The 14,448-nt window shown below is 39.4% G+C and overlaps 1 protein-coding gene across 1 annotated transcript in view; it reads right to left on the reverse strand.

The window, feature by feature from the left end:
- Window positions 1–14,448, reverse strand: part of tsnare1 (T-SNARE Domain Containing 1) — a 344,395-nt gene that overhangs the window by 54,387 nt on the left and 275,560 nt on the right. The window contains exon 9 of the mRNA XM_055163234.1: window positions 1,664–1,736. Coding sequence (XP_055019209.1) covers window positions 1,664–1,736 — 73 coding nt within the window. The remainder of the gene's footprint in view (window positions 1–1,663; window positions 1,737–14,448) is intronic.

Genomic DNA, 14,448 nt, shown 5'->3' on the forward strand with positions numbered 1-14,448 from the left:
TAGTTTTTTGCAGTGTATTGTGACTCCCACAGCAGCTGCTTGTTGCTACCTGGCTCACACACTGAGCCAAAACTTGAAACGTTTTGTTTTTTGAGCTTAGTTTTTTAACATCACATCATGGGATTTTAATCTGCTAAGAAGTGCAGCATGTGTAGTTCAAAACAAGACTGTTGGATTTTTTTTTTTTTTTTTTTTTTTTAATGAACTGCTTTTTTCCATATCAATAGAGACTGTAAGAGGCTAGAACGCTATCTATGGACATTTGAGATGTCACAGGCTTTTTACATCAAATGTGGCAGAAGACCTTCCAGAGGAAATACTCCAACACCTTCCAGAGACACAGATCTCCTGACCCTACCTGACCAATCCTCCTGTTCATCTGCACTGAGACAAACAGGCAACTGAGAAGCACAGAGAAAATTGCTGCCTTAAATCTTGGATTTTGCTTGGGATCAATGAAGTATCTCTCTCTCTCTTTAAGTACTGTCACATTTAATTTTCTTCTCTTTACTCTTCCCTTTGTTCTTGTTGGGTTGAAAATAAATACTGTTTCTGCACATATACAGATGTTTTTTCTCCTTTAGGAAAAGTCATCAAATTTCAGGATAAAAGAATGATGTTTAGGGTATTTTTTCTACTGTTAAATGTCAAAACGGGTCAAATTTGACCCGAACAGTATGTAAGGGTTAAGTAATTTAATGGATTATGTTACTAACTACATTTTGGGTTATTTAATCTGTAATATGTAAGGGAATACATTTTAAAAGTAACCTTCCCAACACTGGTAATAAACCAGTACTGGTTGCAGGAGTAAGTGATATCAAGGAGCCACCATGCTCATTTGGGTTGTATTATTTTACATGGGCCTGTCAATCTTGACAGCAAATCAATTCTATATGAACACCCTTTTTAAAGCCTCCCCAAGAATCAGTACATTGTTGACTTGTTGGTGCACATGAACGTGAATGTGTCGCCTAGTGTTGGAAAGCTTGATCTCAGTTGTGGGTCATGGATCATCCAACAGAACAATGACCCAAAACACACAGCTGAAAACACCCAAAGGGCTAAGAACAAAACACTGGACTGTTGTGGAGTTTTCTTCTGTGAGCCCAGATCTCAATTCTACTGAACATCTGTAAAAGGAGCTGAAACATGCTGTCTGGAGAAGACACCCTTCAAACCTGAGACAACAAGAACAGTTTGCTCAACAAGAACAATTTGCTCATGAAAAATGGGTTGAAAAATACCAGTCGACCAGAGCAGAAGTCTCACTGACAGTTACAGAAATCGTTTGTTGCCTGAAAAGGTTGTGTAACAAAATATTAAGTTAAGGGTCCAGGCCAGTTTCATTACTTTGTTTTTTCTAATGATTCTATTTCACCACAGGTAAAAAACAATGTCTGATTTTCGTTGGACAATTTTCAAAAATGTTTTATTTATTATTGCTTTTATCAGTTTCAAGTTATTTCAGTGCCAATTGTCAATTTTTCTTTGATTGCCAGAAAGGTACCAACAATTTTGTCTGTAGTTTACACAAATAAACCTACTGTATATCAGATTTCATCACAAAGTTTTTTTTCAAATTCTCTATTGAAATGAATTAGATTCTCGCTTAACTGGAAGTGCCACCACGAAGAAAGCATTTAGACAAAAGTTCGCTTACCGATGGCATCTCCTTGTTCATGCACCATACTGGCCAGGTCCTTCATGATCTGACTCACATCCAGCATGTCTCTCTGTGGACAAAAGAAACTCACATTAGACTCATAATATTGTCGCTATACCTGATGTTAAGAAAAAAAAAGAAAAAGAAATGAGAATGTAATTTGTATTGACAATATGTTGGTTATTTAGTTTGTTTGTCAGTGACTCAGAGTCTTCATCCAATCAAAATAAAATATATAAAACAGAACTGCAGTAATAATAATGTAAGTAATGCCAAATGACACATCAACGGTAAAATGCCAGAGGTAGGAATCAAACTACAAACCTCACTGGGCAAGCACATACTGAGAAAACAAATGCAAAACAAAACAAAACATGAAAACATCTTCAAATGTGTGCACAATGTAACTTCCTTGATTATAAATCCACCTCCTGCTTGTCTCTATGGATTTGTTAGAGCTTTTCAAATATGTTCCACAATATGGCATTGAACATATCCATTTCCATGGAGACGAGCAGGTGGTGTCACGAGTTACAGGTTCAATTTGAAACGATGAACTGCTTCAGTCACAATGCAAATGTTTTTTGGGCAATGAAAACACCTATAATGAAACAAAAGCGAAATAGTTTCATACTGCGGAACATTGAAGGAGACAAGCAGGTGGCAGAAAAGTTCCATAGTGCAGTGAAAATTCTTTAAACAAGTGTCATCAGAAACATAAACAGGCCAGTCTCCAGAAGTGTCCTGCACGGTGTCCCCGCTCAGTCCCTGTTGACCATATTGCTATGATTTGGAGCAGAGCAGTCACAATCTCATTTGGAGCTTGTTTGAAATGAGATTGGTATCAGGGCTGCAGATGTATTTGAGTTTGGACGGCTGCCGACCAAATTGGATTTCAGAGTGTAGTTTGTGTCACTGTGAATGTGGAGCTGGACACAAACATGAGCTCTGCACTGACAGTAGAGCGGGAGAGGACACAGGAACATACAGAGGGCATGGACGCTCTGCAGGGCTGGTGGTGGCAGTGGACGTCTACAGCGGCGGGCAAATAGTGCAGAATTAGACCGACTGAATACTGTTAACGAGGACGTATCAGACATAACATACTCAGATCAGAATCAGAAGTTAAATTTTGTTGGTTTGAAAGTACTATATTCGCCAAAAATAACATTTTAAAAAGTGTGAAGGGCCCATATTACAGTTTTCTGATTGCCGTGGACCAAACAAAAATGGACAGATACGATATAAAAATAAGTGGTAACACCTTAAATACCTTATTTAGCCTTAATAAAGCATGAACAAAGGCTTAATTAATAATGAACAAAGACTTAATTAATAATGATTCACGCTTAGTAACTACTTAATTACTCCCTGAATTAGCACTTGCACTTAATTTGCCTGTGCTGTAAATAGTTACTCATAATTAACAATTTGAGCATTTATTAATCATTAGTAAACTATGAGAGAATGATTTATTAATAATACAATGCAATGATAATTCAGGCAGCTGTTATCTGTTAGTTAAGTCTTTATGAGAGCTTTTCTAAAGTGAAGACGAATTATCCTTTATTAAGCATTTACTAAGCGTGAATCATTATTAATTAAGTCTTTGTTCATGCTTTATTAAGGCTAAATAATGTGTAGTTATTATAAAGTGTTACCAAATAAGTTAAGTTTAAAAAAGTCAAAAATAGATGTAATTTAACAAAGGCTCAAGTTCGGTACATCATTAACAAAAATCTGGGCCAATTGGGGCAACTTAATTTACGTTTACAATGAAACGAATCACCGTATCTGAAATGTTTTGCGTTCAGACACGTCGTTTCTGTGTCCGCAATCCTTCCCTATTCACACAACTTTGAGCATATTTGTTTATGTTTTACAGAAACTAAACTTAAAGTTATTTAAAGACTGTTTTTTAAAGACTGTATTTGACACACAATATTTTAACTATTTATTCTTATTATTATCTGTGCTGCTGTTGACCTGGACCTGAGTGCAGTATTCCGTTTCTGTGTATTTTTTTTTTTTTAATACTGAAATGACAAATAAATTCTGATTCTGATTCGTAAAACCACATGGCTAATAAACTAAGCGCTCAAAAACAGCTCGCTATTGTGCGCTGATACGGTTCAGCTTCTGTCGGAGTAAAGGACACGACTCAGTGGAATATGAGTGTTCTTTCTGTGACAGAGGGATGTTCTGCTGATGGTGAGTCTGTTCTGTGTTTCTATCGCGTTGGAGATGGTTCATGTGAAACTTTTCAGAGATTATTCTTCTGCAGGTCGTACGCACAGACCATATATATGCATGGAAATATATTCTAGCCTCTTAGCGTTTTGGAGGTGAATTACTTGGTGGCACATAGACCTACGTCAGCGTGACAGCATTTCAGGCATCCACACTGTGCCGGGTCAGATCTGTACTCAGATGAATTCATGGGAGCTGGTGGCACCAGATCGTTCCATCTCTGGAGCCGTTTTCCATCGGATTAGTGTGAACGAACACTGCATCCACAACGAAAATGACTCAAATACTTACTATTGTGGACAGGGCCTCAAATCAAACTAAATGGAACAAAATTAACTCAACCAGACAAAGAACAGGGGTGTTTAAATACATGAGGACCAACTAAAACTGAACACAAGAGGGGGAAATTACACTAAATAGTTAACTAAAACTACTAACTTAATCAAAGTAACAAGTATAATTCAGAAAATAAGTGATAATAAAGTGACCTTAAACAAACCATTGTTCGGAGTAGATGGTCTCTGCCAAAGGTCCTCCGTCCTCCTGGAGTTGTGTTTTGTTTCATTCACACATGTTTAACACACAAACTCTGCATGTTTAGACTGTCTAGGAGTTCTACTGTCAAACAGAAAACACTCCGCTGTGTTTCAAAACTCCATACACCTTCACTAGAAACATTTGGATAATTTCAGCCCTGAAATTGCCAATCTCTAATGAATTAAAAGGTAACATATAGGTGTTAACTTTAAAGCTATCCCTTGAAATAAAGCATTCTGAGTGATGGGAGATGTAGACAGAATAATAATATTAATAAAAAAGGGTTACTCAAACATGTGAATGAAACAAAACACCACTCCAGCGACCTTTTAAGGAGGTAACAACATGACTTGGAGCTCGCATGAGTCAATTTTGCTGAATATAGGGCCTTCAATTAGTCTGTCTGTGCCGCTTGCTGTTTTGTGAGGGACGGGCTGAGCGGGGAGCGGCTGTGTGGTGCGAGCATGGGGAGCGCTCCCACCACTAGACGAAAAGGCTAAAAACTTGAACTGCATGACCTGTTTGCATCTACAACAAGTTGGCTCTTAGCAGGGGATGTTTCGAAGGTAATTTGATTGATGAAAGGCCCCCAAAGAGCCAGACTAGGTAGACGTTAAAAACAAAGGGACTGAAAAGCTTTCTGAGAAAACACACAGACCTGGTTAGTTTTTGATGGCAGAACATTATAACTTGAAAAGGGGCTGTGTAAGTAAATTAGGCATAACATAGACTCTTAATAATATTTCATCATGGGTAGACAATAAGTGTGTATATGTTAGGGATGTCTCGATCACATTTTTTTTGCCCTCGAATCCGAGTCCTTTGATTTTGAGTATCTGCCGATACTGAGTCCTGATCCGATACTTCTATAAAACATTATAAAATGAACTAAGAACAAAGAATAAGATCCAGGATGTGTGGAGGATCAGATTGTGTTGATTTCAATGTTTAGTGTTTGGGCTGAACATAGTGTGAAAAATCTAATGTCCAGAACTTACATTTTTTTAATGAACTTTTCTAACCATTCATCATCATTGTTGAAAATCTTGACTTTACACACTCTGGTCTTGGAATGTGTAACTTAGTAAACTTCATGCACTGGACAAAACAGGAACCAGACCAGAATCAGATCAGACCTGAGACTCGACTCTGCACAATCTAGAGTTTGTATATTTGATATTATATTGAAGCCTGTGCATCACATTTGAAACATTTAGGCTCGTCTATGAAATCTAAATAATACCAAATCTTACCAAATAAAAACGAGATGACAGAAGCCCCACAGCCTCTTTCCCCTGCACTGCCCCCACATCCACAAACCCACAGGGGAGCGCGCATCACAACATCGCTCTCACTGCTCAATAGACACTTCCTGCCCCTGGACGGACCCTCACCTCCAAAAGCTCAGCTGCGCAACATGCGCACGTGCAAGATGCCATTGGCCCCGCATGTGTGAACACGGGCCACAGAACCCCAGGTAACAACGCCCAAGTACGGCACGGCCCAAAAGTCCCAGCGTAAGTGCGCCTTTAGTACAGTACAGCAGGGACAGACAGTCGCACTGACTGGACGTCCCTGAGCAAATCCCACGCCTCAGAAAAACTGTTGTGTCCTGTGTGTTATATACGTATATTATTTATCTGATGCCTGATCAGCACATAACGGGCGAGTCTGGATTGAGTCTGCAGTCACGTGATGGGTACAGATTTCACATGCACATCAGTATCCCGGTTATGATCGACTTTTTTGAGTACCCCAGTTTTGTCATGGTGCATGTCAATCAATCAATCTTCATTTATAGAAGCGCTTTTCATACAAATAAATAAATAAATAAAAGCAACACAAAGCTCATGTATACACAATTTCCCAGTTTCTCAGTGCCCATGTAGACAGCATTTCCTGAATATTGCCATATCCAGGATATGGCTAAAAACCAGGACACTGATGTTTATGTTTACGCACTCAGTGATGCCTATTTTTAATGGTACCTAAAACACATTATACCATATATATTCAACTGAGCTTTAGCTAAAAAACATGACTTTTGACTCTGACTATCACCTAAACATTGTAAACATTGTAAACATTTGTATTTGTGTAGAAATAACTTTCATAATTTCACCAAAATTTCACAAAATTGATTCTTGTGAGCTTTGAACCATGTTACAAAGCTGTTGCCTCATCAAAAACATTTTTTCATTTTTTTGTGTTTCATTCACGTTTGTTTAATCCTGGTTAATTGCTCTGTCCACGTCTGCAAAGCTCAAAATACAAAATGTTCCACATTGTGATCTCATGTAGTGGTGTGAATGAAACAATGAGGAAACAATATTATAACATAGATCTGTTTAATATGGGCCCTTTAAAAGCATTTGCAGTTTTAGATGATGGTTCCTCAGCTGGAATTAGGAAAAAGTGTGACAAATTGATACATAAATGAATATACAAACCTTTCAAATGATTGCAATTTTAAGATAGTTTATTATTTTATTGCATATACTGTATATATTTGACGAAGTACTGCACAAAAGAAACAAAAGTATAAACTCTGAATTCCTAGCTTTACATAACCTCACTCAAATGCCGTTCACATCCACCGCGCTTTATGTAACTTCAATCAACAAACTTGGCCGTCTGAGCTCCGAGTTAAAGGGGAAAATCCGTTTAAATATTTTGTTCAATTATTTCAGAAGGGCCACAGAGCAAACGCGCGAGGCTACGCTTGACCGCGGCTAATTCTCCACCGCGCTACTGCTTTGAATCGGCTCCACTGTGTTTCCGCTCACAGCCAAATGAAAGCTCAAAAAACTGCAGACTATCTGGTGAATGCAGGTCCCCCGTACGCCCATAATGGAACTGTGCAATTATGCAGTTATTCTAATATTTGTACTGAGTGTGAGGACTGAACCAGGACTAAACCAGGACTTACAGATGGAATAAACCTGAACTAAAATAATACTAAACCAGGACTTTACCTGGTGAGCGCAGGTCCCCCGTACGTCTATAATGGAACTATATTATTATGCCGTTATTCTGTAATATTTGTACTGAGTGTCAGGACTGAACCAGGACTAAACCAGGACTTACACCTGGAATAAACCTGAACTGAAATAATACTAAATAATACTAGACCAGGACTATATCTGGTGAATGCAGGTCCCTCGTACGTCTATAATGGAACTATATTATTTTGCTGTTATGCTGTAATATTTGTAAAGGTTGAACCAGGACTAAAGCCTGGAATAAACCAGGACTAAAGTAAGACTAAACCAGAAAGCAGGTCCCCCGTACGTTCATAATGGTACGTGCAATTACGCTGTTATGCTAATATTTGTAGTGAGTGTCAGGACTGTGTCAGGACTGAACCAGGACTAAACCAGAACTAAAATAAGACTAAACAAGGTCTAAACCAGGACTACATCTGGTGAATGCAAGTCCCCCGTACGTTTATAATGGAACTATACTATTATGCTGTTATTCTAATATTTGTATTGAGTGTCAGGACTGAATCAAGACTAAACCAGGACTTAAGCCTGGAATAAACCTGAAGTCTGGGATAAACCTGAACAATAAGTCTAAACCAGGACTATATCTGGTGAATGCAGATCACTCGTACGTCCATAATGGAACTGTGCAATTATGCTCTTATTCTAATAGTTGTACTGAGTGTCAGGACTGAACCAGGACTAAACCAGGACTTACGCCTGGAATAAACCTGAACTGAAATAATACTAAACCAGGACTATATCTGGTGAATGCAGGTCCCCGTACGTCCATAATGGAACTATATTATTATGCTGTTATGCTTTAATATTTGTAAAGGCTGAACCAGGACTAAAGCTTGGAGTAAACCAGGACTAAAATAAGGTTAAACCAGGACTATATCTGGTGAATGCAGGTCCCCCGTATATCCATAATGGAACTGTGCAATTATGCTGTTATTCTAATATTTGTACTGAGTGTCAGGCCTGAACCAGAACTAAACCAGAACTTAAATCTGGAACAGACTAATGAACTGAACTAACGTAAGACTAAACCAGGTTTAAGCCAGGACTTTTCTGTTGAATGCAGGCCCCCCGTACATCTATAATGGAACTGTGCAATTACGCTGTTATTTTAATAGTTGAACAAGCACTAAAGCCTGGAATAAACCAGGACTAAATTAGGACTAAACCAAGACTGATGGGTGCAGGTCCCCATATGCCCATAATGGTCACATGCAATTATGGTGTCATGCAATTATGTTGAGTGTAAGAGCTAAACCAGGACATAAACTAGGAATAAACCAGGGATAAAAAAAGGACTAAACCACGACTATATATGAAGTCGTTGAATAATGCTGTTTTTCTAACACTAGTAAGTGTACGGTGAATGTGAGTTCTACACCAGGACTAAATCAATACATGTGGTTAATGCAGGTCCCAGCACGCCCCTTTAATAGAGCCGTGCAATGATGCTCTTATTCTAATGTGTGCACTGTGAACGAGGGTTAAACCAGGACTAAATCAGGACTAAACCATGTTTGGTACATGCAGGCCCCCTGTTCATTCAGACTGAAGGCATGCTGTTAATCATGTTGTCTTTTTAATATGGGCACTGTTGAGTCTAAGGGCTAAAGATCCAGATTGGAGGTGTGCATCATGTAGCTATTCCAATATGTGTACAAATGTAAGACAAGGAGGAAATTAGGACTAAACCAGGACTATAACTGGGTCCCCCATAGACCCGTAATGGAGTCATACAATTTGTTATTCTGATATGTTTATGTGAATAGAAGGGGTAGACCAGGACTAAACCAGAACAAAATCAAGACCCTCTCTGCCCATAAGCATTAAGTTAATCTAATATGTGGCCTGTGAGTGTGAGGCCGAACCAGGACTAAATTAGGACAAAACTAAATTAGGACTAAGTTAAAACTGGTGCATGCAGGTCCCTAGTCTGCCTCTATGTACTGTGAATATAAGGGTGAAACTCAGACAAAATCGGGACTGAACCAGTACAATGTCTTAACTAATCCAGGACTAAACCAATAAATCTAAGCCCGGGTTTAATCAGGTATAAAAATGGCGTAAAAGAGCTTTAAACTGGCACCATGTGCAGGTCAACATGACGGACCTCAGTGCTTTCACTTTTCTTTGTATATTCCGGTGTGCAGTAACAGCAGAGTGTGTGCCGCTGCCGCTCCCGCTGGGCCATCCATCACAGGTGGTGCCCATCGCCGTGGAAACTGGCAGCCATCCTGGCACTTGGCAAAGAACACGTTTGAATAGAGCCAAAATGGCCGCTGGCTCAAACCCCCGCCATGCTAAAGACTTTCTGCATTTATCTGTGGGCAGCCCCGTCGATCAAGCCATAATGGAATAACAAATGTATTTTACCTGCAGAAGCGCGAGGTAAAAGAGAGATTATTTTACCATAATGAGAGAGGTGTGGGGGCAGTTTAGGAGCGGTTCTGTGGAGAATGGGACAGAGTAGGCAGGAGGGGGGGCAGAGATGTGAAGCCTCAACATCACGGGACCAGCAGCTGCAGCCAAAACTCTGGCCTTTTTACACGTTTCATGTGAATGCTTTGGATTCTGCTCATGTCCCAATGCAGAGACACAATTTTACACTTGAGTTTGATGATGTCATAATCTCACATGGTGGAAAGGGACAAATATGACCATGTATCCAAACAGAAAAAGCACAGAACCTTTGAATCTGATCATTTGTGTGAATAATTCAGAGCATTTCAAAAGTTAAAGAATAAACTTAATATTCAGCATAGATTCCAATCCCATGATAGCCTGATTCATCAGCCGGTTTCACTTCATAGAAACCGTCTGACCTCGCAGTGTTAGAATTTGTTCGCTCGACGGTAGGTGGGTCTTTTTTTTTTCATTTAAGCAATTGCTGCTATTTGGTCATGATGTACTGTATGTAATGCGCCGCTAACGGGTCTAACTGGTATATTAAGGTTTTCCCAAATCTCATAGGAAGAAGGGCAATAACGTCTTTCCCCTTGATGAAATTCAACAAACATTTTCTTCATTCCGGTTTTAAATCCTCGATCTCGGAAATCGTTGACAACCCGGAATTCAAAGGTGAGTTTTTTTTTTTGTTTTTGTTTTTTTATGGACTGATTCATCCCCAAATCAAACCAAACTGCGTTCCTCAGCTCAACTAAGACATACCCTGAAGGCGAGCAAGTTATGGTAGGAGAACACCAACAATTTTTTTCCACTTACTGAACCCTGGAATACATACTTTGAACCTGGATTACATTACCTTGGATTAAATCCAGAATCCAGATGAACCTGAATCACTGAATCATCACGGACCATACTCACAAACTGAAATCACTGGACGGTTTATTTATTTATTTATTTATTTTGTTCTTGTTTTGTTGTTGTGTTATCATTTGCTTAAATTATTCCAATAAATATACCAACCATTTTCCTCTGGTGAGCTGGTTTAGTGGCCACAAGAAACTGAGACGATTATAAGAAAAAGGGCAAGGCTTGGGCACAAAGTTGGGTTTCAAAATGATACATTTGCAATGTTAATAGGCATGTAATTAATAACATTTTGGTTATTCAGCACAGTGGTAAAATTCTGAAATACCTTGGCGAGCTACTTGGATGGTGGTGGAGAGCTACTGGTAGATCCCAAGCTACAGGTTAGAGACCCCTGCTCTAAATACTGTCTCGTGTCCATTCACTCTTACTCTGGCCCCTTAAAGAACAAGTTTTTCGATGCTGCTAAACTGTGAAGCTGCAGTCTGACCCCAGCCCTAATTTGTGTTACATATTGCTTCGGTTTTTGTTTTAATTACACATGTATACTGTCTAGAGTTGATCAAAAACGTAATTTTTTTTTAAAATTTAGGATAAACAGAATGACTTAACAAATTCGCTAAAATATCTTTGTTATTTTTGAGACGATTGTATAATCATTTACCAACTACTTTGACATTTAATCTGACATTTAATTCAGTATTTAAAATCTGTGTGTTAAAAAAGAACAAAAAACAAAAACAAAAGATCTACTTTGGGTTCACTGAATGTCAAATATATGCACTCAAAATATTATATGATTCAACTTCTGTGATTTGGGGATATACACAAATAGATTTCCTTTTTCCACATTACAATAAATGTAAACTCCACCCGATGACTTACTCCTGGTGCAAGATGAAGGTCACCAAATGTCCTCTGCCAAAATACAGCTCCAGTGTATTTAGATAAAACTATTTCTTTGAATGACTTACTTATACCCATGCACGATTCACAAATTAACATTGCTTCTACCCCCCGCCGTGGCATGGCTCCGATGTTGGTGTGATGTCCAGTCCCGCAGGTGTGGTAGCAGCAGGCTGGCTGTTGGGGTGACAGGCAGTAATGGTCATTTGTCCATCTGTTCTATAGACCTGAGCAGGTGCAGCCAGAGCTCATGCGGTTTCATGGAAAGATTAGGTCATTATGTTTTTTTTTATCGGCCAATTTAAATACTGCCACCCATCTGCTTCTCTGTCTGTACGCTACTGTAAGGTTACAATGTCCGGATATGCAACTATAACGCGGATTTATAGGACAAGACCTGGGATATGGGAGTTTCTGGTGGTGATAAAGTGGATGAGTATAAAGAGAGAAGGTAGTATAATATTGGGCTGGATTTAAGATCGGTTTATGCTGTAACTGCTGACTAGTCAAAGAGGTGTTTTATGTTTCAAGATGTAAGACCGGAGCCTCTCGAGAAGCGAAAGGAACATCTACAAAGCCCTCGTTTCATTCACACGCTGACCAGTTTCTGTAGCTGTGTCCTTGGGCAAGACACTTCATCTTCTCATGTTGCCATGTGTGAATGTGGTGTGCGAGCGCTTGAGTTATTGGTGGTTAGAGACACTTAAACTGCGTTCGTTTATCCATTCGTCTCCCACTTGGATCTCTGATATGACGTCCATGCTTCAACCGTTTTTACTATGTTTTGTGTGTCCGACTCGGAGAAAAACGTGGACACTAACGGGAAAGCTGTTGTTGTAGCGTTGGACGAGCACAGGCGCTCCAAATAAGTACGTGCTTCAACTACACAACCTCGAAGAAGAATTCAGTATAAACAGTATAATTCAGTATATTAGTGAAGTGAAAGCGTTGGTGTCACGTGATAGTCGATCATTTTCGCATGTTCGCTCGCTGGAAATGGGCTAAAAACATGGGCAACATGACTACCAAACCCTCAGACAGTGATACAGGTGCAGTGCGGTATTGACGAGTGACTGAAATTGTCATTTAAACCGTCAAAGCGTCAAACAAAAGAACAGTTTATGCTACAAGTGACACAGGGAGCAGCCATCTCGGTTTCTATCTCAGAAACTTTGCTCGGCTTTGCTTCCTCTAAGCTCTTCCGAGTTCCGAGTTGTATCGTCCGAGGAAAAGGGACATGTCAGTGCGTGTCGCGAGTCGGGTGGATAAACGAACGGATCTATAAAACCACCGGGAGTTGAGTGACTGAATAATGAACTACAGTGAGGACCAGAGAACCAGACCAACTCATATCAAAGACGAGCGGGTCTGGAACCATGTCCTGTCTCCCTGATTTGACTTGAGGTGTGATTGACAGACGACTTAACCAATCAGAGAAACACACGGTTCGTTCGTTTCAAAACAAACATGACGGCTAACATATAAAAAAAGGTGAAAAAATAAAGCAAATGACTTAGAAACAGCGTGGATTTCTGCAGATTCAACAACTGAAGCACAAAACTCCTATTTATCTCAGGTTAAAGAAGAATGTTTTGTTCGTAAAGGTGCACTTCGTAGCTTTTTTATTGGTGCTTCGTCACTTGCTTGTTTCTATGGCGATGTCATTGCTCTGCCTAGAATGTTCCACAGTATGACATTAAACAATTCTACCTTACATTTATTCAATTACAGGTGGTTTTAAAGATCAACAATACCTAGAAAAACAGACATTCTGACTTTGAGCGGGGTCGCCTCTACAAAAATCAGACTTGTAACTCGGTCTGGTTCGGTCTCCATGAAGATAGAAAGGTTTAATGCCATACTGCGGCACATTTGAGACAAAGCAAGAACATCAACATAGAGAAAAAGCATTTGACGGACGCTCCAACAGCAAAGTTACACCAATGTACCTTTAATATTACGAACATTTCAAGAGAAGACACATCGATCCTGACATAGACTTGGTTTGGACCTGTTCTAGTCCAAATTTAGTCCCTGTTAGTCCTAATTTTGATGTATGTAGAAGTGTAAATGCACAGAATCAATACAACAAAGAATAAAACTCATTTCGAAGAACAATGCCTGGACGAAACAATCTATCGAGTGAACCAGCTTTAAAGATGGATTATGTAACTCTCTGGTATGACCTTGTACTACTTTACGTTTAGAGGTGGTTTTAGCTCAAAAATACAGAGAAAAACAGACATTCTGACTGTGAGCGGCGTTGCCTTTCCACAGATCTGACCTGTAACTTGACCTGGTTTGGTCTCCATGAATGATGATAGAAAGGTTTAATGCCATACTGCGGCACATTTGAGACAAAGCAAGAACATCAACATAGAGAAAAGCATTTGACGGACGCTCCAACAGCAAAGTTACACCAATGTACCTTTAATATTACGAACATTTCAAGAGAAGACACATCGATCCTGACATAGACTTGGTTTGGACCTGTTCTAGTCCAAATTTAGTCCCTATTAGTCCTAATTTTGAGAAGAAGAAGAAGAAGAAATGCACAGAATCAATACAAAACAGAATAAAAACTCCACATTTCATTTGGAACAACAATGCCTGGACAAAACAATCTACAAACTGAACCAGCTTTAAGCTTTTAAAGACGGATTATGTAACTCTCTGGTATGACCATGTACTACTTTACGTTTAGAGGTGCTTTTAGCTCAAAAATACAGAGACAAATAGGACTGTGAGCGGGGTCGCCTCTCCACAAATCTGACCTGTAACTTCGCCTGGTTTGGTTTCCATGAAGACAGAAAG

This window comes from Boleophthalmus pectinirostris, unplaced genomic scaffold, assembly GCF_026225935.1.
Source record: "Boleophthalmus pectinirostris isolate CB_2022bp ecotype Guang Dong unplaced genomic scaffold, ASM2622593v1 HiC_scaffold_6, whole genome shotgun sequence".
NCBI lineage: Eukaryota > Metazoa > Chordata > Actinopteri > Gobiiformes > Gobiidae > Boleophthalmus > Boleophthalmus pectinirostris.